Genomic DNA, 24,555 nt, shown 5'->3' with positions numbered 1-24,555 from the left:
GATATTCCGACTTAGAGAAGACGCCAAGGAAAGTTAGTGGATCTGTGCATGCTGATGAAATCGTTCCCAAATGCAGCAATGGCTATGAAGCAATTGCTAGCCCTCGTATGATTCCAGACCCACATCCCGGGGATGATCCTAGGATGATTGGGTTAAGGAATTGGAGCATTTGGTGCCTCTAGGTCTGTACTCGCGGGAGTTTAAAAGTATGTGGGGGATCTCATTGAAACCTGCCAAATAATGATAGGCCTAGATAGACTGGATGTGGCAAGAATGTTTCCAGCAGTGGGAGAGTCTAGGCCCAGAGGGCAGAGCCTCAGAATAAAAGGACATACCTTTAGAATAGAGATGAAGAGGAATTTCTTTAGTCAGAGAGCTGTGAATTTGTGGAATTCATTGCCGCAGCTGACAGTGGAGGCCATGTCATTGGGTATTTCTAAAGCAGAGATTGATAGGTTCTTGATTAGCAAGGGTGTCTAAGGTTACAGGGAGAAGGCAGGAGAATGGGGTTGGGAGGGAAAAATAGATCAGCCATGATTGAATGGCAGAGCAGACCCAATGGGTCGAATGATCTAATTCTGTTCCTATGTCTTATGATCACATCATGTGGTAGACTCTTAAATGGACTAGCAAAACACTCACTTGTTCCTCACCTGCTATGCTCAAACAGAGAAAAAATAAAGCTGGACAGGATAGCTGGAAACGATTTTGGACAAAGGAAAGTCTACATGATCCTGAAAAGGCCTCTTAACAAATGCATAAATTGAAGGGGTTGTCACACAGACTAGTAAAGCAACAGTCCGACCAACTGTTATTCATCAAAATGTATGCCAACCTTTTTAAATCATATTTTCTAGGTACATCCTGTTCCATAGTGTTTGATCATGCAGAACAGATATCAATAGATTTGTGGATATTAATGGAATTGAGGCTCTGGTGCTGGTGCTGGAAAAGTCATGTCTAATCAGTCATGATTGATGAATAGCAAAGCAGGCTTAAAGGTTAGAAGGCCTATGCCTATCCTACTACTTATGCTCATGCCGTTATGACACATGCAAGGGGGTATAGAAAGGATGAACTCTCATGACATCAGGTCAAACTTGGGCAAGAAAATCTCCCAATTACTACATATCACCCTCTCTCAGCTGTTGAATTAGTACTGCTCCATGTTGAACAGCACTTGGAAGAAGCACTGAAAGCAGGAAGGGCCAGAATGTGCATGTGTGGAGGACTTTAATGCCAAGATTGGCTTGTTATCACCACGAATGCTGAGCTAGCTGAATTCTGATGACAAACTAGACCTTTAGCCAGGGTGTTCCAGTATATTTACAAGAATCGCAGCTATCTGACAACATGGAAAATTGGTCAATTTTGACCTGTTTACAAAATGGAGGGAAATTCCAAACTAGCTGATTGCCAGTCAGTCAGTAAATCATGATCAAAGTGATGGAATGTTTTGTCAAGAATGTGACTATATGACACTGCCTCAACAATAAACTGCTTACCATTGTCCAATTTAAATTTTGCTAAGACCAATTGACTCTAAACTTCATCACAGTCTTGATCCAAACATGCAGTTCTATCGTATGCATCAAAAAGCTGAATTCCAAAAACAATGCTAAAGTGCCTAACCCTGACATCAAGGCAGCATTTGACAATGTGTCTCATCAAGGTGCCTCATAAAACTGAAACCATCAGGCATCAAAGTGAAAGCAGCTTAATGGTTGGAGTGATCAGATGGTCAGATGCCATATCTTACAGGGGAGATCTACCATCTACACTTTACATTCAATGGCATTGTCATTGCCAAGACCACGAACAATATCCAGAGAATAATCTTTGAACAGAAACTCAACTAGACAGCTGTATAATGCATAATACGGTTGCTGCATGAGCAAGTCAGGGGTTGTAGTGAGTGCTTCTATTTCACACTTACCAAAGCATATTTATCATCTGCATGGCCCAAGTCAGGAGATTGATTGAATATTCTCTATTTGTTTGGATGAGTGCAGCTCCAACAACTCTCAAGAAGGTTGGCCCCATCCAGAATGAAGTTGATTGTTACCTCAGCCATCACTTTAAACATTTCTTGCCTGTTCTATGCATTGCAATTATTCTTGTTGGCCATTAGAGCACGAAGAATACCTCCACAACCAATTCGGATAAGGGAAGTAGGTGCTAAAGAACACCATAACTTGCAGGTTAGCTTCCAAGTCATGCATCATCCTGATTATTGTTTAATTCATGTTTCAAGATTTGTGTATTATCGGGAAGGTCAACATTTATTGCCCAACTCTAATTAGCCCTGAACTGAATAGTTTGCTATGCCCTTTCAGATGACTTAAGAATCAATCAAGATTAAGAATCAATAACATATTGATGAAAATTTGGTGCCAAAGTAAAATGTGCAAATTTTTTAAAAACCCTGATATTCTGAAGTTTACCAATAACATGTATATAACAGTAACTTGAATCTCTGTTCTGTTACCATCATTGATGGAAATTGAAAATTATACAATGTCTAAAACTAAGCCAAAACTAATACCATACTAACATGTCAAGTTTAATTATTTAAATTAGTTTAAATTATTTTCTGCATTACATTTTGAAAGATACAATGCATTTATTAGTTTTATGACATTCATACTTACATTGTCATATAAGGCCTGAAGCGTCTCCAAATCCACTACAGAGTTGTCCAGATTTAAAATAGCTGAAATTACAAATTAAATAGCACATTTATTGGCAGTGTTCAACAGACAGTCACATTACACGAATGCAGCATACTTACTGGAATCCAGTGTGCATCTCATGTAAACTAGACAATTAATATTTTCACTATTTTAAAGTCACAAGACAAGGTCCATGTAGTGCACCAAACTTTAAAAGACTGTTACTGAAATAGATTTACAGTAATGACAATTCAAGCGTGGTTCAAATAATGCATTTCTCTTCATTGTCATTGTAAATTGCATTGAGCTAATCTTATTACATATGTGATGCAAACTAACCTTAAAAAGTTGTCCCTGGCACTGAAAATTACAAATGTTTTCCAAGATAAGTTAATACGCTGCTTCCAGAAAATGCGGTTCAATTACACTACAGACTGATAGCTTTCTAAAGGATCACAAATCTTTATTAGAGATCTAAACACACATTGTCTGCTCAAATTTTCCACTTTATTGAAACTTTGAGATAAACAGAAAGGAAGCAGACACATGCTGTGAAGAGCTGGTAATTTTATTGGATTCGTGTAACTAGAAAAACTGTTGCTCAGCCAAGTCTGGCTTTTGAAATCTATTTTGAGGTAAATTAAGGCAACATTTTCCTGTGGCACTATGGTGTATGCTCACAAAAGCAAGAATTTATATACAGAAAGATCATTAGTGTAGCATTGTGCCCATTTGGTTATAATAACCGTCACTGACGACAAAAAACAGATCAGCATCGTGCACTTAACAAACTAGCAGGCACACACATTAAAACACTTTCTAACTAAATTCATGTACTGTGACACATAAAACGAATGGAGTATTTGGAATCCACATGTTCTTAGTTTGGTTGTATTAATTTACCAATTGTGTGAGCTTATGCTATCCTGAACCTGAAGCCAAACTTAATTATTTTCAAATGACATTTAGTCTAGTACATCTATAAAAGCTCATATGTCATTCTGCTGTATTTAAGGTAGATTCTCACGGAAACCTTTCAAAAGATATTTTCCACAGGTAGCCACTGCAAAGTAATACTTCTTTTGTTCAATATTCCTTCCATTGATTATTCCTTCTAATTATTTCCTTCCAGCATGAAAAATCTGATTTTCACCCCTTTGTCAAGTCATTCTAAAGACTCTAAAGATTTTGGAAGAATCATTTTAACGACAAGAAACGGTCTCATCTCAGACTTTCTGTGACCAGTCAAATGTAGCTTACTTTAGTCTAGTTGGAAAGTTGTCTGAAGGAGTATGCTTCTTGTTGAAAAAGGGAAAAGCAAAATTTAATTTTATTTGTAAAGTTCAGTAGAGATCGTCACCAAGGCAGTTCACCAGAGGAATATGAGCAGTGATAAAATCCCTCTCAGCTTAACTTCGTGACCTGTCTGTTGTGCCAGTCTTTAACAGACACGTCAACTATCCACAGAGAACTCTCTTGAGGATGCCTCTGGTCTGACTGACTTTCTGTCATACCACAATAACTGTGTGATTTATGATGCAGAGAATTGTGATAGGATTGACATGTGCTTGAGAGACTAGCTGAGCCCTTATGCCCCAAAAATTCATGAGCAAAATTGTTCTGGCACCAGTTCTGGTCTAGGTTCATCAGACTAAACCCCTTGATCTTTGAGACAGATTCAAAAGAACACATGTTACAAGTTATTCAGAACAAAGAAAATATTTTTTTAAACCTCTAGATTTGCTCAGCCGAAGGTCAACAGATCTGATCTAACATGATGGTTCGAGGACCAAAATATAAATTAGCATAAAGACATTTTTAACTTGAATATATTCCTTAGATTCTACCCAATGTGCAACTACAGTTGCTCCAAACACAAAGATCATTCCTTGTATTTGTGCTGGGCACAGTCTTCTCTCCAGCAGTGACAACATGGGGTAAATTAATATAGAAGTTAAAACGGCTTGCTTCAATAGTCATTGTTAAATATAAAACGCAGGGTTTGGACCAAAAACATTCATGTATCCGAGTGTGATTTATTTTTTAATGTATTTTTTATATGATGGATTTCTCTCTCACCATTATCTGGTCTTTTGAATAGTTTAGCAGAAAGAAAATGTACCAATTTGATATTTGTTGGTTCACAAGGAAAAAACAAAGACAAATAGGTCAATAGAGATTTTAGGGCTATGGGATTCGAAATTACTCAGTTGCAGGTCCACTGCTTTTTATGGAATGTATCGATGCTTTGAATTTTAAGCACTGAGATAGGAGGTCTGCCGATGATACCAAGATTACCAGTGTGGTTGACAGCAAATAAGAATACTGTAGATAGACAAAAAAAGCTGGAGTAACTCAGCGGGACAAGCAGCATCTCTGGAGAGAAGGAATGGGTGACGTTTTGGGTCGAGACCCTTCTTCAGATTGTAGGCTACAAGAAGATATAAACAAACAGGTTCAAATTCCACCTGGAGAAGTGAAAAGTGGTTTTCTTGTTGGGGTTTGAGGGTAAACAAGACAAATACACTGGAAATAGTAGGATACTTAGAAGATCATGGAGTAATTCCTTGAAGTAATGGACAGACAGATATAGGGGTGTAGAGAAAAACATGGAAGTGGCTTTTATATTACTAGGGCCGCGGTCTCCAAACTGTGGCCCGCCACATCCGGCCTGCCACGGGATTTTATCTGTCCTGCAGCAAGCTCTTAACACGTTCCGTGCTGCGGGTTCTGTGGTAGCTTGGGATTTTTTTTTTGTTGCCTATATGAATGGTGCTTTATTGTCATGTGTGCACTGTACAGTGGAATTATTTTAGTGTAGATCACAAGTGCACGTCACCACCATATTTTGCCGCCATTTACAAAAGTCCTAAGTTGAGTCCGCGTGCTGGAATTACTGGAGCAGCTCCCGATCCAGTCGAGCCCCAGCCTGCTGCAGGGCCTCCTCCGTCATCCTCGACTGGCTCGGCCCGTCGATCGACGTCCCTCTCCTCGCCCGACCGACCGCCTCTGTGTCCCGGGGGAAACGCCTTCTGCAGCCGACCTTGCAGGCGCTGGAGGCATTACCCCTCTCCTACTGGCCCACTCATCGTGTCCGTCGTCGCCAGCGGCTCCCTCCTCCTCGGTTCTCCAGTCATCAGGGCCGATCTCGGCGTCAGTTTCCAAACTTATAGGTCAGGTAGGCTATCAAGTTGAGGGCTTGTGTGCAGCTGCCGACTTAATAATTTAAAATTTTAATGATTTCTTAGCAGAGTGCCCACCCGTGAGTCACTGTGACGGTAACACACATGTAGTCACTCCGCCATTATATATGATATTTCTATACTTTCTGCATGCCCACTGGTGGGTCACTGTATTTTTTCTGTTTTATAAATAATTGTATACCTACGGTATATATATATTCCAATATTTCAAGCTCTTTTAAAAATTTGAATATTATTTATTTGCTGCCATATAAACCTCATTAAATTTATAAAACTGACATTTCTTTTTTTTTTTCCTATGACCTGCAAAAATGTGCCAAATGTATAATGTGGCCCTCATGCTGAAAAGTTTGGAGGCCTCTGTTCTAAGGCCTAGAATATAAAAGTGGTGATTCCATTAGAACTGTAGAAAAATGAATTTTGGCTACAGCTAGAGTGATGTATATATTTCTGGTCATCATCCCGTGGAAAATTTAACATCCATAGTGAAGATGCAATGGGAATTTAAAAAGATCTTTCCTGGCTGCAAAGTTTTGTTACAAAGAGAAATTTCAGGGCAGCAGTTATTTTCTCTGGTACAATGGAAAGTGAGGGATATGTAATCGAGTCAAAGACCAAATAATAGTAAATAGGATGAACCCGAATGGCTTTTCTGTGGTCAGCATGGGGAGGATGGACACAATTACCTTTTTACTGTGACTATTTTTCGTCAGATATTAGAGCACATCCTCCTCTACATGTGTGTGGGGGGGGGGGGGGCTGGATAACATTTTGAATAACACTGATTTGACATTCGTTAATGTTATTGATGGATGGAAAGATACACGATGGAAACAGGCTCTTCGGCCCACCGGGTCCATGCTGACCATCGACAACTCATTCTGCTCATATGTCATTCTGCTGTATTCAACGTAGATGCTCATGGAAACCTTTTCAAATATATTTTCCACAGGTAAGCACAGCAAAGTAATACTTCTTTTGCACAATATTCATTCTAATATTATTCCTTCTAGTTCTTTCCTTCCAGCATAAAAAAATCTGATTTTCACCCCTTTGTCAAGGTATTCAAAAGACTTTGGAAGAATAATTTTAACTGCAATAAGCGCACTCATCTCAGACACGTGTGTCCAACTTTCATATCTGCTCTCTACATACAATTTACAGAAGGCAATTAGCTTACAAATCTGCACATCTTTGGGATGGGAAGGAAATTGGAGCATTTGGAGGAAACCCACGTAGTAACAGAGAAAACATGCACACATCCACATCTGAGGTCAGGAGTGAACTCGGATTTTTGGCACTGCAAGGTAGCAGTTCTACCAGCTGTGCCACTCAGAAAGAAGAAAATGCAAAAACATGTTACTAGCTACTGCAGAACATTGTTTATAAGGAATCTTGGATTGTAGTTTATTTCCTCAGCAGCTGCGCAAAAATTCTATAGATATAATAATACAATGCAAATTAATAATCTCAAAAGTTGAATTTTATTGATATACCAGATGGGTGTACACCCACTGGATGCAAATCTCTGCTGCGGGCGGTCCTGCGTGCGTGGCAACCCCTGTTGGGTGGAAACTTCTCCTGCGGGCCCTGCAACCCTCCCCAACTGATGATACGTGGACCCATTAACGGCCGGGGAGTGTCCCCCGGGGCAATGGGCGGGCGAGAGGGGACAGGGAAGGGGAGAGGGAGCAACTCACCTCGGCCCCATATGTCACCCCGTTGGGTGGAAATCTCTCCTGCGGGCCAGGCAACTCTCCCCAACTGACAATCCGTGGACCCGTTGCCGGCCGGGGAGTGTCCCCCAGGACCGTGGGCGGGTGAGGGGGAACAGGGAAGGAGAGAGGGAGCCACTCACCTCAGCCCGGTGCGGCCAGTGCTGCAGGCAGAGTGAGGCATGGATCCAAAACGTCTCCTGCAGCTTGGCGGCGATGGCCATCTTGTTTGACCCTCTGCCGCCGCACTGCACCACGGGAGGAAGGTCAGGCGCGGGGCACGCCGGGACGGGTGCCGGTCCTCCCGCTGGTCCTCCCAGGGGGAGCGCATATATTAAAGTTTATGAAATTAATTGTTTTTAAAAAGTAACAAAACTTGATTTATTGAGACCGCGGGGGAATGGTGGATAAGGTGGGCCTAAAATTGTCGCGCTATCGTGTATCGTTTCGGCTGTATTTCCAGAACAAATTTCAAATATATCCATATACCCACAAACGAGATGAGAGTTTTATTAATATATGTTAAAATATTTTCAGCAGCTGAACAAATTCTAAAATTGCTGCCGAGTTTCGTGCTTATTTCAAAATTTTTTAAATCGGAAACAATAGAGGTAGAATTTTTTTTTAAATCAGGGTTAAGCATACAGGATTTGGATTTTAGATTTCCCCGTGCAAGATTCTCAAAAAATAAATGTAGCAGCGTACATGTATGTGTGTTATTCAGAGACTCCAAGGGAAATCACAGATCAGTTTGATAGGCATGGGAGAAGGATACACAGAAACCCATTTAAGAAGGCAGAGAAAGTGGACATCATAGTTAGGAAACTTCTTGTGACAATAAGGATTCAAGCTTCATAAATAGATCATCTACTATTCTTAAATGAAAGAAGATGATAGCTAGACCTTTCTTTGAGCAGATACTGCCAACTGGATTTGAAGCGAAGTTAGGTGAGCTACAGACTTGACACAATGGAAAAAAATGATGACGTGCTCTGTTGTCAAGCCTCAAAACTTGAATTTGCGATAACTAAATTGGACTGAGATTTAAACACTTCTATTTGGATTCTGAGCACCAATGTAAAATTGTGGGTAAAATTATAATTATCTATTTGGCTGCAAGCAACTTGGGTGGTATAAACTTTGCAGAATCTTTGAACAGGGTATCAATTTGGAAATTAGGTTAATGAGACAGGTCAGATACATGGCTACAGGTTTATAAAACTAAGGCAAACAATTTAAACTGATCAATCTATCAAATGGTGCTTTATTTAATCCTACAAAATATGATTGCACAAGAAATCTTGATGGATGTTTCAAAAAGGCATGAAAATTGTAGATGAACAAAATAGCAAACTGATGCACTGCAAGCAACATTTTTGAAGAGAGGTGTATCCGAAGCAAAATCTTAATATTTTTCATAAACCATTGCAATTCTGACCAATTTCGGAAGTAAAATGAGATCAGATCAGAGACCACGTGAAATCTCTCCAGAAATGAGACATGAGGGTTTATGCAATTTGGAGCAATGCTGTTAAAATGAGTGACTGTGTTTTGGGATTTGAGCAGAAAGCTTGGAAATGTATATATATTCAACAAGCAATTTTAAACACAAAATATTATTACATTCTTACTGTTGCTATGAATTTTCTTTTGATATTCCACAATCAAAAATATATTTTGAAAAAAGTATTTTGTACAAACAGAACTAACCTTGCTGAATATCTTTCATTTCTAGATGCAGACTTGATATAAGTATTCCCACTGCTTGAGAGCGTTTGCCATCTAGTAATTTTACAATCTGTAAATAAAACAGAATTTCATAAACAAATTGTATTTGCACAGAAGAATTTCAGTGTGATTGTTCCTGGGTGGTAAGACAAAACAGTTCCATATTTGTGACGTGCATTAAGTGTTAACTACCATGTGGTATGGAAGTCTTGCACTGGTCACAACAGACCAGTCAAGAGTTATATTCTTTCCTCAAAGGATGCAAATAAACAACAACTAAACAGCTTCAGTGGTTGTTTATTGATGCTTCCCATGAATGAACATTTACAGAATGTCACTGCTTAGAAGCATACAAATAAAAATGAAACAATTGTCAGCAGTACATATTGATGTACTGTCAAATATAAGAAAGTTCAATAAAGAAACAATGGAGATTGTTTAACCAATTTTGATCATTTCAAAAGGACAACAATGAAAGTGCTGTACATACACCAATTGTTTTTAAGAGTGGGGTATAAAAAAAACTGGTGATGCTACATTGAATGGATATTTTAAAATATATTTTAATCATTGTAGTTCTGGAATATTGTTGAATGTTGGATCAGACTTGTAATTAACACATTAAAGTAGTAATGATCACCAATGTAAGGTATTGATGGTGCCCAGGAACAATCTATGCTCTGCAATTATATTTACTAATTCAATAATGGCTCATAGTAACTATTCGTATAACATTCATATACATCAGACACAGTGAATATTTTGTATATATTTATCCATATTCTTGAACCTGCTTTAGGCCAGTTAACTTATATAAGCAAATTTCATAATTTTTGTTTCCTTAACATTTTCAGTTTAAAAAAAATCACTCTAAGATAATTGTATGGATACCAAGGCAGGAAAGAATAATAAGAACAATAAAAACTGGGCGTGTCACCTATGTTTGAGGGTGTTTCCAGAGGAGGTGCAAGAATTGCAGTGGAGAAAGATTTATGAGTAAAATTCCAAGCGATAAACTTTGGGCTGGACGTGGCAAAGAAAGGATTAAGTGGTCAGTTAATAGTGGTGTGCGATGTCTTGTAGAGGCAGAGGGGAACACAATATAATATTATCATAGAAACAAGATATTCATATCTTGAGATATATAACGCTGAAAAAAAGCTACTGACGAGAACATGAATAAATTTAAAGATTTCAAAGTTTATTTTATGAGCCAGGGTGCAGCAAGAGTGTTCACCACTGATCCACAAGGTAGCTGCTCACAAAAACCGAGCCAGCTTTTTGGTGTGAATTCCAGATTTTTGACATTGTCAAACACTGGTTCAATAACATTTATCAGGTTCCTCAGCTCTGATATAATCAAGATGTATGAACACCCAATATCGTAGATTTTGTTTTTACACATAGCAATCTCGGATAGGAAAGACACTATTAATAGCTGCTACTATATATAGTTTACAGAATGTTTAATAAATATGAACATACATTTAAGATTAAGATTAAGAAAGAAGCTGAAATAATAAAACTGAACAGAAAAATAATTTTATTAATTTAAAATCTATTTTAAATTAGGTACTTGTGGTACCAGGAAGTTTATTAGTAACTTTGGGTTAATAAAGATTCATTAAGGTCTCATGTAGCAAAGAACACCATTTCAAGTTATATCTCAGTGAGTGTAGTTCATTGATACTTGGAGCTTTATGGTCGATTCAACTGATTTCCCCGTAGTGGCAAAAACCGCTGGTAAACAACCCTATGACAGAAAGCTGCAGCTTCAGGAATTCTACATTGAAGAATGCTGATATCTGAAGTTACAGTTGATTCCATGTTTCAATTACATAAATAATCGGAATACCATTACAACCAAGGTCAAGGGTTGGTGGTAAATAGTGTGGAAGAGTAAACATGCAGGAGATCCTGTTTGTATTACTCTATTGCTGTTGTGGGAGAATTGCAAACTGAACATGATAAAATCATGTTAAATTGCCAAAAGAAATGGGAGATTAAAGAATCAGAGTGCAACATGGGCAATAAATGACGGGAACTATGCAAGCAGGAAGCAGCTTCTTGAGGGCATTGGGAAGTGATGAAGGATGACGTACCTTGGGCAGGGAATTATTGCCTTTGTCAGCTGGCACGGGTCAAGGGGAGTAGTTCAGTGGTTAATAATGGGGTAGGAGTGGATTGCTGGAGAGCGGCATGGCTGAGGGGCAGACCAAGTTTGGCAAGTTCAGAAATGCACTGCAGAGTTGGTGAGTCAATGATTCTTGTTGGAGAGAATGAGCAAAGGTGCAAAAATGAAGACAGGTTTCATTCTTCTGGAAACAAAAGAATCCACAAATCCTCACATTGTAGGAGGTAAAAAGGAAAGATGGGGTGTAAAAGTTTAAGAAGCAGATAAAAAGAAAAGGTGGAGGTAAGCCTGGAGAGAGTGAAATTGGAGACCTGGGAGGATCTGGGACCACAAAGTCCAGCAGTATTGGAATCTGATAAGTAAGTAAGATGATTACGGAAAGTATTATGGGAGAGATGAAGGGCAGGTGGAGCAGGATCTGGCAGGTAACATTTGTGGGTACTAGTGTAGATAGAACTAGGACAGGAGGTGGAATGCAAAATGGGTGATAGGGATTGGAGGTGGAAGTGGGACAGGAGACCAAAGTGGAAGGATTGAATGTGAATTGGAAGTAGAGACAGATGGGAACATAGGGCTACCAGAGATTGGAAAAATTCAATGTTTGTACCGAGCTGCAGATTACCCAGGTGCAATATGTGGTACCGATCGTCTAGTTTACATTGGGCCTCACCCTGGTAGTGGAGAAGGTCTAGGACAGACAGGGTTGGAGTGGGAATGGAAAGGGGAGTTGAAAAGGTATGCTGCCAGGAGCTCGGGATGGCCAATGCAGACAGAGTGCGGGTGCTCTGCAAATCAGTCACCTAGTCTATGCCTGGTCTTGTTAATGTAGAGGCCACATTGAGAGGAGTGAATGCAATAGACAAGATTGGTGAAGGTGCACACAAATCTTTGTTTTGAAAAGGACTGCTTGGATTCCTGGATAGTGGTGAGGGAGGAGGTGCACAAACAATTATACTTCATGAGATTGCAGGGGAAAGGACCAGAGGTCAGGGAGAGGTAAGTGGGGAGGGATGAATGGACCAGGGAGTCATGGAGGGAATGGGCCCTGCAGAAGGCAGAGAGGGGTGGGAGGGAACGACATGGCTGGCCGTGGGACCCCGTGCAGCTGGGGGGAGTAACAAAGGATGATGGGCTTGGTGGTACTGCTTGCAACACCGGTGCAGAAATCAATTTGGTCATCAGCTAAAGCCCGCCTTTCTGGTCAATTGTAAACTGGCAATAGAAGGAGAGATCAGTTGTACACCAGATCTGGTCAGTTCTGTGCCTCTCTCATGTGAGGTAATAGAGATGCGGGTGGGAAGTGGCTTCAATAGTCATACATTCTTTTGGCAATCATCGTGCATCCACTTACATGAATCTTATTTTATCCTCCCTGCATTCCCATCAATTCCCCCCAAATTCTACCATTGATTGAACCTGGACTGAAGGATGGGAGATTGTATGTTACAGTTTCAAACGCATCTCAAAAATGCGCTTTGTACAAATAACTTCACAGTAAATTGCATTTGTTTAACTCTTGGCACATTTTCATGGGAGTTGGTTATCTGTCATAACTTCTTTAAACTTAAAAGACACAACAAAAGTTTGAAGTTGATGACTAATCTCGCACACAGGTAATTCTGAAAGAAAAATGTGACCACTGCAGATGTGAAATATTTCAATGTTGTCCCTCTGGCAATACTCATTGTAGTTTTAAATCTGAAGCACCACTGTGACGTATCATTTTCACTTGAATGCTTCTGGACTGGGTAAAGCCAAATAACTACAGCCGGTTATCTGCTGCAGAGGGATGTGAAAGTAAGTCACCACAGTCTGGTATGGAATACCGTTAAGTGGCTGGCACAATCGGTACAAATGGGTTAAATAAGCAACATTAACGATTATGACCCGTGAGAAATGTAATTTACTTTCACCCCAGGATCCCTAGGCCAATCAGAGTATGGTTGCAACTAACTTGTGAATTTCCAGTACTGGGGCAGGTCTGACTTCCTCTTTGCATTGAGCATTTTACTTTGTGAAAAATTGTGTGATCAAGCAGTATGAGAGGTTTTAAGCTGGAAATTGGAGCAAAAGTACAGCATTAAACCAGATGGTACAATGAGATAAACATACAGATTTTAACTTAGCTGTTGAGTATTTTTGTTTGCTTTCAAGTTTCCTGCAGCTATTGGTATTTTGATTTTATATCTTTGAAAGCACCATTCAATTTACTCCTACACCCTGGCTTATTCCCCATAACCTTCGTCAAGACTCTTCTTATATCCTTTAGGAAAATTCCTATGAAATTTGCTTCCACCATGCTTTTAGCTGGTGCGTTTCAGATCTTAATGACTCCCTGCCTGAAAATATTTCTCCTGATTCTCCCACTTTACCGCCTTTACCAGTCTTTAAATCTCTGGTATCTGGATACCTGATCAGGGGAAACATTTTCTTATTTTTCTATTAAACTTCACTACACATCAATGATCCACCAAACCTTTATGTCCCAACCTATTTACACTGTAGACAAGAGTGTGTCAAGAGTACTAGGACTTGAGCATAAGAAATCCTGTGCCTCCAATTCTTCCATCTGCAGCTGCTTAAAGGATTGCCCTCCACAGAGCAGATCTGGAAAGTCTCTGTCAATCATGAGGCATTGGAGCTCTGGTTTTGAACACCAATTAGCTGCTCTTTAATTGTGAAACTCCTCAACATTACTGAGCTTTGAGTTACATTGCCTGGGGTAACCTTGACACTCTGCAGCCTGCATGGCAGCTAATAGTTTCTGTGGGAAAAGGATCAACTAAAGATTGATGCAGCATAAATATACCAATAATAATCACCAGGAAACCAGACAAAGTTTGAGGCCAAACACTATCCGTACATTCAAGAAAATCTACCTGCTTGCAAAAAAGATTAGGCTCTTCATGTGGAATGTGCAAGACACAGTTGAAAACACATTGCAGTTCCTGAAAAAATACACATTTTCTACATGTTTGGAGCCTCCTTTGCAAACAGGTCAATTTTTATTTAATTTAAGGTATCTGTGTCAGCAGTGGAATACAAAATGCTCTTTGATACAATCTGGAGTCATCGTGAGGCACAGACATTTAGAGCCAGAGTAACTGTTCCAGCTACAGGCAGGGATGTTTGTGGTGTAGTTCAAAAGGAATGAATTTACAGAACAAAAACCAGTCAGTTGGACCAAAAAGGTTGATGCAAATAATTATGCTCATTCACCCTGGATCCTCTAATCCAAAGGACATATTATTGAACTAATTTCCCCCTCGTCTCCAAACTTAAATTCCCTAAAAGCATCCATATTAATCACCTTACTTATTCAATTTAGTAGCTGTTTGCACGTTCTAACCAATCTCTACCTGACAAAGTTTCTCCTGAATAGGTTATTGGATCTGTGAATTATTTATGTTGTAGCTAATAGTTTGTCCTTAGAGTTGATGTATCTGCAGTTAGCTTTCTGAAAAATCAGGATCAATCACATGGAAGAGCGTAATAATCAGTGAAAATCTATGTAGTACAAAGCCTTCTGCATCCTCTCCTCTTCACTCTTATTTATCCACATCTCTGTTCCCTTTCTTACTGCTCTTTCTTATTCTGCTCCAGCCCTATGGGAATATTAACCAGCACAACCCTAATTTCAGAAAATGTTTAATGGAAATCTGTCATCAGTTGCTTGCAATAAATGTCCATATAAACTAGTTACAAAGAGTATTCTGCTTTCAAAATTCAGTTCTATTGACGACAGCAGGGCACCCTTACCAGAAGTGTTTGAAGAAGGCAGTTTAGGGATGGATCATAAATGCTTGCTTTTCTGGTAACAGCCAAATCTCAAAAAATAAATAAAAATAAATTCATACTCATATTCCACCTCATTCTAGTTTTTGTTTCTTTTCCACTATTTTTTGTACTCACAGCTTCACAATGAATGCCTCCAATTGCAAGCACCAATTTTTATATGTAGACTTTACATTAGATTTTGCAAATCTGGAACATAGATAGGATTTTCTGTGTTTTGTGAAGAATTGAATAGATCTACTCAGTGCAAATTCAACTTTGATCCCTGCTAGGACTAAATTGGGTATTATAAAACTAGTAAGTTCTGAACAAATTCATGAGTTTTAAAGACATCTCCTTCAAATGAAATAATGCTTACCAAAATTAAATCCATATTTCGAAGATGGTAGACTTAGAATTCATAACCAAAGCTTCATGTAAGTGGGAACCACAACTTCTTCTGGTACGTACTTCAAAAGAATACATATCTTGACCCAAACTTTATCTGGTACCTTCTCTAATAAGTTCAGTCTTGTTTCACAGTAACAACAAATTCAAACCGTCATCTCTCAAAATTACACATATGCCTGCTGAACTTCAATACTTGGAGGTGGAATAAGTTCCAACAGGGATAATTGCAGTCTTTGACTGTATCTAATTTGTACAGCTTTCAATGACCTTCCAATTGACCTTATTCTAGGGCAAATATATAAACTGCCATAATCTCTATAGGTATACTTGGCTCGAGGCCAGGATTTTACAGATGTATAATTTATTCAGGAAAAAGAGGTGTTGTAATAATTGCAACAAAAGTTAGGTTTATGCTTCAAACCGAAAGAAACTGCCAATAAAATAGCTGCAGAAATGTGGATTGGTTTATTTTGTTTAAATTCAACTCTGATAGAATAATATTTGAGTAATCAATAAACCCCAAAACCTCTTTGTAAACTGAACAATTTGAAGTCTTTTTAAGCACTCATGCTATTAAACACTGTTGTTCTCAACCTCAAAAACAAATTATTTATTATTAGAGATTAAAATTATTTAATGTGTGGCCAGATCAATCCCTAACTGATAGCGAGCTAGCTAGATAGAGCTCTTAAAGATAGTGGAGTCAGGGGGTATGGGGAGAAGGCAGGAATGGGGTACTGATTGTGAATGATCAGCCATGATCACAGTGAATGGCTTGAAGGGCCGAATGGCCTACTCCTGCACCTATTGTCTATTGGTATAATTTGTAAAGCTCAACTATCAAAACATTGTAAGAATTCATAAAAACTGGAGAATGAACTAATGCATCCTGCAACTAATCACGTAAAACTGTAATGTTGCAATGTAAAAACATGTAATTCAGTTAATTTACTGATATAAGCAATTTCCTCATTAAATTGCACGTTGATTTTTAAAACCGTCTTTCCACGGAAACCATGAATCTTGAAACATAAAATTGAAGAACAAATATCAAAGGTTATACTTCTTACAGGGTTTTCTTTTCTATTGCATTCCTGTTTTTACCTCTCTTCTTGTGAAATATATTAAATTCTGGTTCATAATACTTTAAAGTGTGCATTGTAAGTATAAGATTTTGTTCTATGATTCAATAAGAAAATGCACTGACATGTACAGTGTTTCTATTTTACATTACTAAACTAACCTTTCAAGATTGCCTCTTGAAAGAGCACCACTTACATTAAACTTTAAAATAAAAACATATGTTATTAATTACTTAAGGCTGTTGTAAAGAAAAAGGAAAGCTATATTATTACCTTTAGTGTCTTTGATATGATAATCATTTAGGTAAAGAACATAACTGCAAAAATGTAATTTTCACTTCTCAATGATTCTCAATAATTCCATATTTGCATTAGCACTTAATAAATAAAGCATTTACATGGCTAGTTTTACTTTTCCATGTGGAAGTCTAAGACACAGCCAGAAAAATAATTTCCATAACTCAAATTCATACCACTTCCTGGAGATTCCTACGGGGATTCAAAAACATCTAATGCTAAATGCTGCTAGCTATTTCAAAAGCCACAACTATACATATCTTTTTATCATTGTAACAAACAGGCAAAATACGTGGGTAAATATGTGTTTTGTGGCAGGCAGCTCGTGAGCAATTGGGTAATGCCTACGAGTTTGGTGCATGCTCATCTGAATGCGGAAATCCTGAACTAGCCAACAGATTCCAGCCAGCGATTCCATCAACACGCTTGTCCCAAGCCAGGGCATAATCCCACTGGGGTTCCCCAGCAGTTTTACTGAAGAACCTGGTCATGAATACTGTGACAGGTTGGACTTGGCACAGAATCTGTCAGACTATTCATTTCAATTTTTTTTAATGCGTTTGCAGATTTGCTTCTGATTTTGAGAGATTTTTAAAGAAGTGTAATAAGTTTTAAAATGTTTGTATTGGTTATGTCCTTTTTAATATTTTCTTGGAATGTTCATGAATGCTAAAGGTCATTCAGAAGTATTTCAAAAGCTTCGACAACCTTGATAAATGGCAATGTTGAGAGCATGACTTTGCAATGGTTTTGCTGCCTGTTAAAGGTTTCTGTCTTAGTTTGTGGGTGGGTGTTATCTAGGGCCACTAAAATGATCCAATTATGTTGCATGAGCTACTGGTAACATGCAGTTTTACTTATATGGTTCACGATGCTACCAGTAAGCAGATTTGATCATCCAGAACGAAAATGGTAAAGGATAAAAAAAAGGAATTCAAATGTCAAGTGTGGTGAGTGAATTTCATTCAGCAAAAAAACTGAGCCTACTAAGCTTGCTTCTTTCTTGTAATCCTTTTTTCATGTTTCTTTTCAGTTAACATTTCCATGAGTTTGAAAAATTGAATGAAATTAAAAATTGAATGAAATTGACTTTAATTTAGTGAAATTCAAATTAAATGTCGTATCATAAATAAGAGAAAAAGAGACAAACTAAATAACTGTTCACTATATTCCAGATATCATTTGTAGCAAAATCAGTTGTAAAATATTCCTTCATATTGTATTCCTTTTGTGTCCTACTCTAGCATAATAATTAAAATAAACATGAAATAGTGAAGCGTGGTTTATAATTGAAAGTCTAACATGTTCACCTGGTAATTTGGGTTAGAGTAAGTTTCAATTGTAATAACTATCCTTTGGAGGCATAAAATATAAAGTTACTCAATACCCTGACTGATGAAGGCCAGTGTACTTTTTTGACCAACGTGTCAAAGCCTTTTTGACCAGCATGTCTACCTGTGACGCCACCTTCAAGGAACTATGTACCTGTTAGATCCCTCTGCTTTACTACACTCCCCAGGGCCCTGCCATTCATTGTGAAGGTCCTGCCCTGACTTGACTTCCCAAAATAACTCCATCTACACTTCACGCTGCTTCAGGAAAGCAGCCAAAATAATCAAGAACCTTCTCGCCTCAGTCATTCCTTCTTCTCCCCACATCTGTCGGGCAGAAGATACAAAACCTTGAAGGCACATATCACAAGGAAAAAGCTTGAAGGCACGTATCGCTCAGGAACAGCTTGTTCTCCTCTGTAATCAGTCTTCTGAACTGTCTTTCCATAATCTAGGTCCTGATTTTCCAACCTACCTCATTTTGAACATTGGACTTTTTTTTCTGGAACTGTTATGTTACAGTGATGAAAAACTATATTCTGCACTCTGGTATTTTTCTCTTTGCTCTACCGCTTGTACTTGTGAAAAGTATTCATGTATAGTATCATTTGATTTGATTGGATAGCATGCAAACAAAAGCTTTTCGCTGTATTTCAATAAATATGATAGTAATAATAAACCAATACCAATTTCACTGGTGCCACTGATTCCAAGATGTCCCTTAAAGGTGATTTTAATTTTTCTTTGTAAATGCAGAAGGAACAGGAGTGCTTTACAAAATAATTTAGTCTGGTCTCATTCAATTAATATATTCCCCAATTCCCTCTCTTTTGGACATAGCTTAATGCCAGCTACACAGTTTCCAGATTGCTCCATATTAATACAGATACAATCCCTTCACCACCAGAAGACGGGCTGCTAGCCAGCCACCAGAAAGTTAGAATCAACCCCAAAGACTTATAAATACACAAAAATAAATTGAAGATAGAGTTAGGTAGGTGCAGCAAAGCCATAAGGAATTTTCTAATAAAAATCTTAATTGTTGCCATGGGTGGCCTGGAAGGATGTTAGGATTTCCCCATATTGTTAAATAAAGAGAATATAATCATCCACCAGTTTCATCTGAACATGGTTCAGTGGTACCAGCCCAGTCATTCTAACAAGTTTCATGGCTCACTATTGCCAATGTTGGATTATCAATCGCTGATTTAAGCTGCTATTTCAGTATTTCTGCAGTAGCGGAAATGGAAAATCTTGGGGAATGCTGTCACCATTGTTGGATGATCAGTACTGTTGTTGGACTGCTTGTGAAGTATTATTTCCTCTGTTTTTAAAAATTCAGAGCATGGGGGACGGAAAATTAAGAAGGGGCCATTCAGGAGGGTGTTTTCTTATAAAGATTAGTGAAAATCTGTGAATGTTGGTTCAATTGAAATTTTTAAGATGATGTCAATCATTTGGCTTTATATCAAAGATTATGGATCAAAGTGTGGGCAAATATTGTTGAAGCAGCAATGAGCCATAATCTAAACTAGAGCAGAAAGGCTCAGTGGGATTTTTGCTCCCTGTCCCTAAATAACCTGCTCTATGTTCCATACTTTCAGGAAAGGGGGAAATAAATACTCAAAATGTAACAGAACAAAATTAAATAGATCAAATAATCGGAAATGTAAATTCAAAACAATGCAGAAATCTATATGGACAAATTTATTGAAATGGTGGATTCATCTGAAAACAATAATAAACTCATAGTTGCATATTTGACCAGTATCACCAATATTTTACTATGCGTCTCACTGCCTGCCAAAAAAAATTGTCTTGATTTATTACTCCTTAATTGTGCTCATATTTATAGGAAGCCAACAAAATTAGTTTGACAGGCCTGTGATTCATTTAAGAGTTGTTTGGATTTTCATCAAATCCAAAGCAATAATTTTGATGCTGGAATATCTTAGTTATGCAAAATGAAATGTTTGTTTAAAAATGTGAGCAATACTCGCATGAAATTTCCCCTGAAATTAACATCCAATTTTTAGAAACTACCAGTGTAATCTTTCTTAAATTATTATATCAAAATTTACAATCAAAATAATGACATCAAGTTGTGTTCATAATTATTTGTGGATAAGTACTGCACCAAGTTCAGGAGTGGATGAGATTCGTACTTCATAGAGTCACAGAGTGATACAACACGGAAACAGGTCTTCAGCCCATCAAGGACACATTGACCATCAACTACCCGTTCATATTAATCCTACATTAATCCCTTTAAAAAAAAAATCTCCTTCCATTCTTATCAGTTTCCCACAGATTCTACCATCCGTCCACACACTAGGGGTAATTTAATTGGCCAATTAACTTCCCGACCTTCAGGATGAGGGAGAAAACTGGAGCAGCAGAGGAAATCCACACGGTCTCATGGAGAATGTGCAAACTCCACACAGCCAGCCCAAGTTTCTGGCACTGTGAGGCAGCAGCTCTACCAGCTGCCTTACTTTGCCACCCCAGTGATAGCTGCCCAATTCTTTAGGTTATACTGCTTTATACTTCATGTTGAGCTGGATCATTGCAGATGCAGCTGGTGTCTGGCGCTGCTGCCTGCAGTCCCCAGCCACCTGCAGGGGCTCTGTAAGATCTGAGTGACTAGCACGTCTCAAGCATTTTAATCTGAGGTGTCAGGCCCTGATAGCCATGATAGGTCCACAATTGTCCAAAGCTTTTCCAATACTTCTTTAAATTCATTTGATAGTCAGGGATATTTCAGAACTTTTCAAATAGTTGCAATTATTTTACATTAAAAAAAAATTGAACATAATACATATAAAAATATACAAGAACAGGTCCTTTGGCTCACAATATCTGAGCTGAACGTGGTGCCAAAACCAACTCGTAACTGCCTGCACATAAGCTATATCCCACCATTCCCTCAAATCCATATGCATATCCAAAAGTTTCTTAAATGTCACTATCATATATACCTCAACCACCATCCCCAGCAGTGCATTCCAGGCACTCACCGTTTTGTGTAAAAAAAAACTTGCCCTGCAACATTTCCTTTTGACTTTGCCCCACTCACCATAAATTGCCCCCTCACCTTAAAAATTAAAAAAATTAGGAGAATATTATACCACTAATAAATAAATATGCATTACGATAAAGTAAAAAAAAGGAAAGCACCTATATATGCATTCACCTTATTCCAGAGGATAGATAGTTCAGTGCTGTCCAGGAGCGAAGTGGACAGTCAAATGAATGTCTGGCATTGAACTTGCGGCGTGATGCCTCTGGCTACTGCTTTTGACTCTGCTCATGCAGAAATCAGAGGCATCAAGAAGTGATCCATCTACACATTTCGGGTGTATGTGGACAAAGGCATCTCAATCAGCCTCTCTGTTTGGCCCAAATTTTTTTATACATATATTATTTCAAACCCCCAAAAGAAAGTTATATCTTGCATTATAAACCATAGATTTTTTTAAACAAATATTTATACAGCCAGTGTTATCTACTGCCAAACATCCACTTTGGTCCTAAAAATCAACTATTGTGAATGGGGGCCACATCCCTTCCTGCATCAAACTTTTCAGTGAAATTCAGAAAAAATAAACTTTAAATTGTCTTTCTAAACATTTCTATTCCTTCTCTCTTATTGATCTTTCATTCTCTCATTGCACCTGGTTAAATGTTGTCCCTGTAATTCACCATCTTTCTCATTCTTTTGTGCATTTATTTCCCAATCCTTAAATGGTTCTTAAATGTCTTTGCGCTGCTTACTCAGGCGCCAGATGTCTTATTTCTCTCAATGCATTATCATCAGTTTGCACTGCGAGTTACATAGATCAGGATTCCAGTCTGTTGAATGTTTTTAGGAAGACGTGATATCATAATAAAACTATTCAAACTAGCTGTGTCTTTACATGCAGCTCATATTAACTTTAAGTAGAATCAACATGATTCAAAGTTTGCATCAATCTGATAACATAATTCAAGTGCGTTCAATAAAAGTAACCAGTGGGGCTTTTGGAGCTTGTTTATAGGGAGGCCACCAAGTTTGATCCAGTGAAGTTGATGTGAATGTGCACTGGCACCATGTGGCTGGCAGAGATAAGAATCATGTTCTTCAGAAACAACACTATTCTATAAACTACAGAAATACCAATGAAAGACAGCATCTGATGAAATATTAGTTAGAAGTCTGGATTGATCTCAAAATGTCGCAAGCTTTATAAACACATTTGGATTACTGGTAATCTCTGTAAACTACAAAATTTTATAGAACAAAAATAGTTTTGAGAGGAGAAAATAAAAGTAAATGGCTCTAACAAAGCTAATGATATTCTCAGTATTCCTTAATGCTTCAGCTTTATGACACAAATAGCACAAATTGAATTTTGGAAATGCTTTTAATCATATTTAGAAGTAGCTCATAAAAGAACATTATTTAAGGATGCCAGTTCATTCATTAATCTACATTTGGTGAAACTGTTTAGACTATTGTTAAATATGGTCCCACCAGAAATCAAGGTCAAAGCCATAAAACTAATTTGCAGAGCAGGGAAAGTAAAAGGCAAAGGTAAAAGTAAAACTCCTTTTCTTCTAAGCATACCATTGGCACCAGAATATTTTAAAAGAAAATAACTGCAGATGCTGGTTACAAATCGAAGGTATTTATTCACAAAATGCTGGAGTAACTCAGCAGGTCAGGCAGCATCTCAGGAGAGAAGGAATGGGTGACATTTTGGGTTGAGACCCTTCTTCAGACTGATGTTTTTTAAGATCATAGAGTAACACGTCTAGAAATAACCCTTTACACTGCATTTTGGCAAAAGGCAATTCTGATATGACATCCTGTGTTCATTACCCTGCCCTCAAAATAACATCTCTTGCACGTTATAATCCACTAAAAGCCCTACACCTCGTTGTTCTGTCGCATAATTCCCAAGTTTTGATCTTTATTACATCTTAGAGTAATATGTCGGGAAATAACCCTTCATGCTGCATTTAGGAAAAGGACTATATTAATATGACATTCTGTGTTTGTTACCCAGCCCAAAAGAACAACTGTTGCCTGTTCTGATCAACTTTAATAACCCTGCACCTCATTGTTCAGGTCACACAATTCCCAAGTATTAATCTTTGTTACATATTCTTGCAGAACAATATTTAACTCTTTACTCACTTTAAGGTTAAGTCTAGGCAGCTAATGATTTCTTATTTCCTTCCTGCATGGGAAATGGTCAAACTTTAGCCATCTGGTCAGAAGAAGGCTAGTGTCAAAACAATACCAATAGAGTTACAAAGCCGGAATCTTTCCTTCCCCACAACTCTCAGTCCTTAACCCCATGAGGGTGATAGACACAAAAAGCTGGAATAGCTCAGCAGCACAGGCAGCATCTCTGGAGAGAAGGAAAGGGTCCTGCAGTTCCTTTTTACCCATGAGGGTGATGCCCAACTACCTTTACACTCTCCCCATAAATCCTATAGCAAAGGCACAGGGGGTGGATGTAGAACCTAGGTCAGATGAGAACAAACTCATGAAGAGGTTCCCATGAGACCACCACAGAAGCAGAATAAGTGAGTAGAACCAGGTCGTGTAGTAGCAGACACAAAGTATGCAATCAGTATTGATTCCCTGCTGGGAGCGAAGTGCCTCAGGAACCATCTATGACTCACAAATTATATTATGTAAGGCATGACAAGCCCATAGTTTCATGAAATGATGGCTTGGAAAACATAGGATTTAGTTAGTAGACGAAAATGGGTTAATATTATTAATAAGAATAATATTACGAGAGATCTAAGGACATGTCGGTGACCTTAACCATTACTCAATTTCTCTGTTCAGAGATACAGTCTAACCTGCTGAGTATTTCCATTCTTTGCAAGTATTTCAGATTTGCAGAATTCCTTTTTATTTTGCTTTAAGAAAGAATATGCTGATAGTCTTATTCAGATGTGACTAACAGAATAGAATGTCTATTTACTTGCTGTTTATTTATTGATGGAGGTGTGAATAATTAAAGCAAGGGTGTACTTAAATGGTGCTAATATAGTCATTTGGTGGTGATAATTGAATCGTCATGGAGAGGAAAAAACACATTGTTGTCTAAAAAAGACACAAAGCAGTGGGGTAACTCAGCAGGTCAGCCAGCATCTCTAGAAAACATGACTAGGTGACATTTTGGATTGCGTCCTTTCTTCAGACTGA

At 38.2% G+C, this 24,555-nt stretch overlaps 1 protein-coding gene across 4 annotated transcripts in view; it reads right to left on the bottom strand.

The window, feature by feature from the left end:
- The window catches only part of LOC144597267 (formin-like), a 300,339-nt gene that overhangs the window by 157,792 nt on the left and 117,992 nt on the right, over nucleotides 1-24,555 (bottom strand). For all 4 annotated transcript variants that reach the window (XM_078406376.1, XM_078406378.1, XM_078406379.1 and 1 more), the window contains 2 exons: nucleotides 9,301-9,388; nucleotides 2,652-2,713 (listed from right to left, as the gene is read on the bottom strand). In XM_078406376.1, coding sequence (XP_078262502.1) covers nucleotides 2,652-2,713; nucleotides 9,301-9,388 — 150 coding nt within the window. The remainder of the gene's footprint in view (nucleotides 1-2,651; nucleotides 2,714-9,300; nucleotides 9,389-24,555) is intronic.

This window comes from Rhinoraja longicauda, chromosome 10, assembly GCF_053455715.1.
Source record: "Rhinoraja longicauda isolate Sanriku21f chromosome 10, sRhiLon1.1, whole genome shotgun sequence".
Classification (NCBI taxonomy): domain Eukaryota; kingdom Metazoa; phylum Chordata; class Chondrichthyes; order Rajiformes; family Arhynchobatidae; genus Rhinoraja; species Rhinoraja longicauda.
The sequence above is the reverse complement of the archived record's forward strand: the minus strand, read 5'-3'. Positions and strand labels throughout refer to the sequence as shown.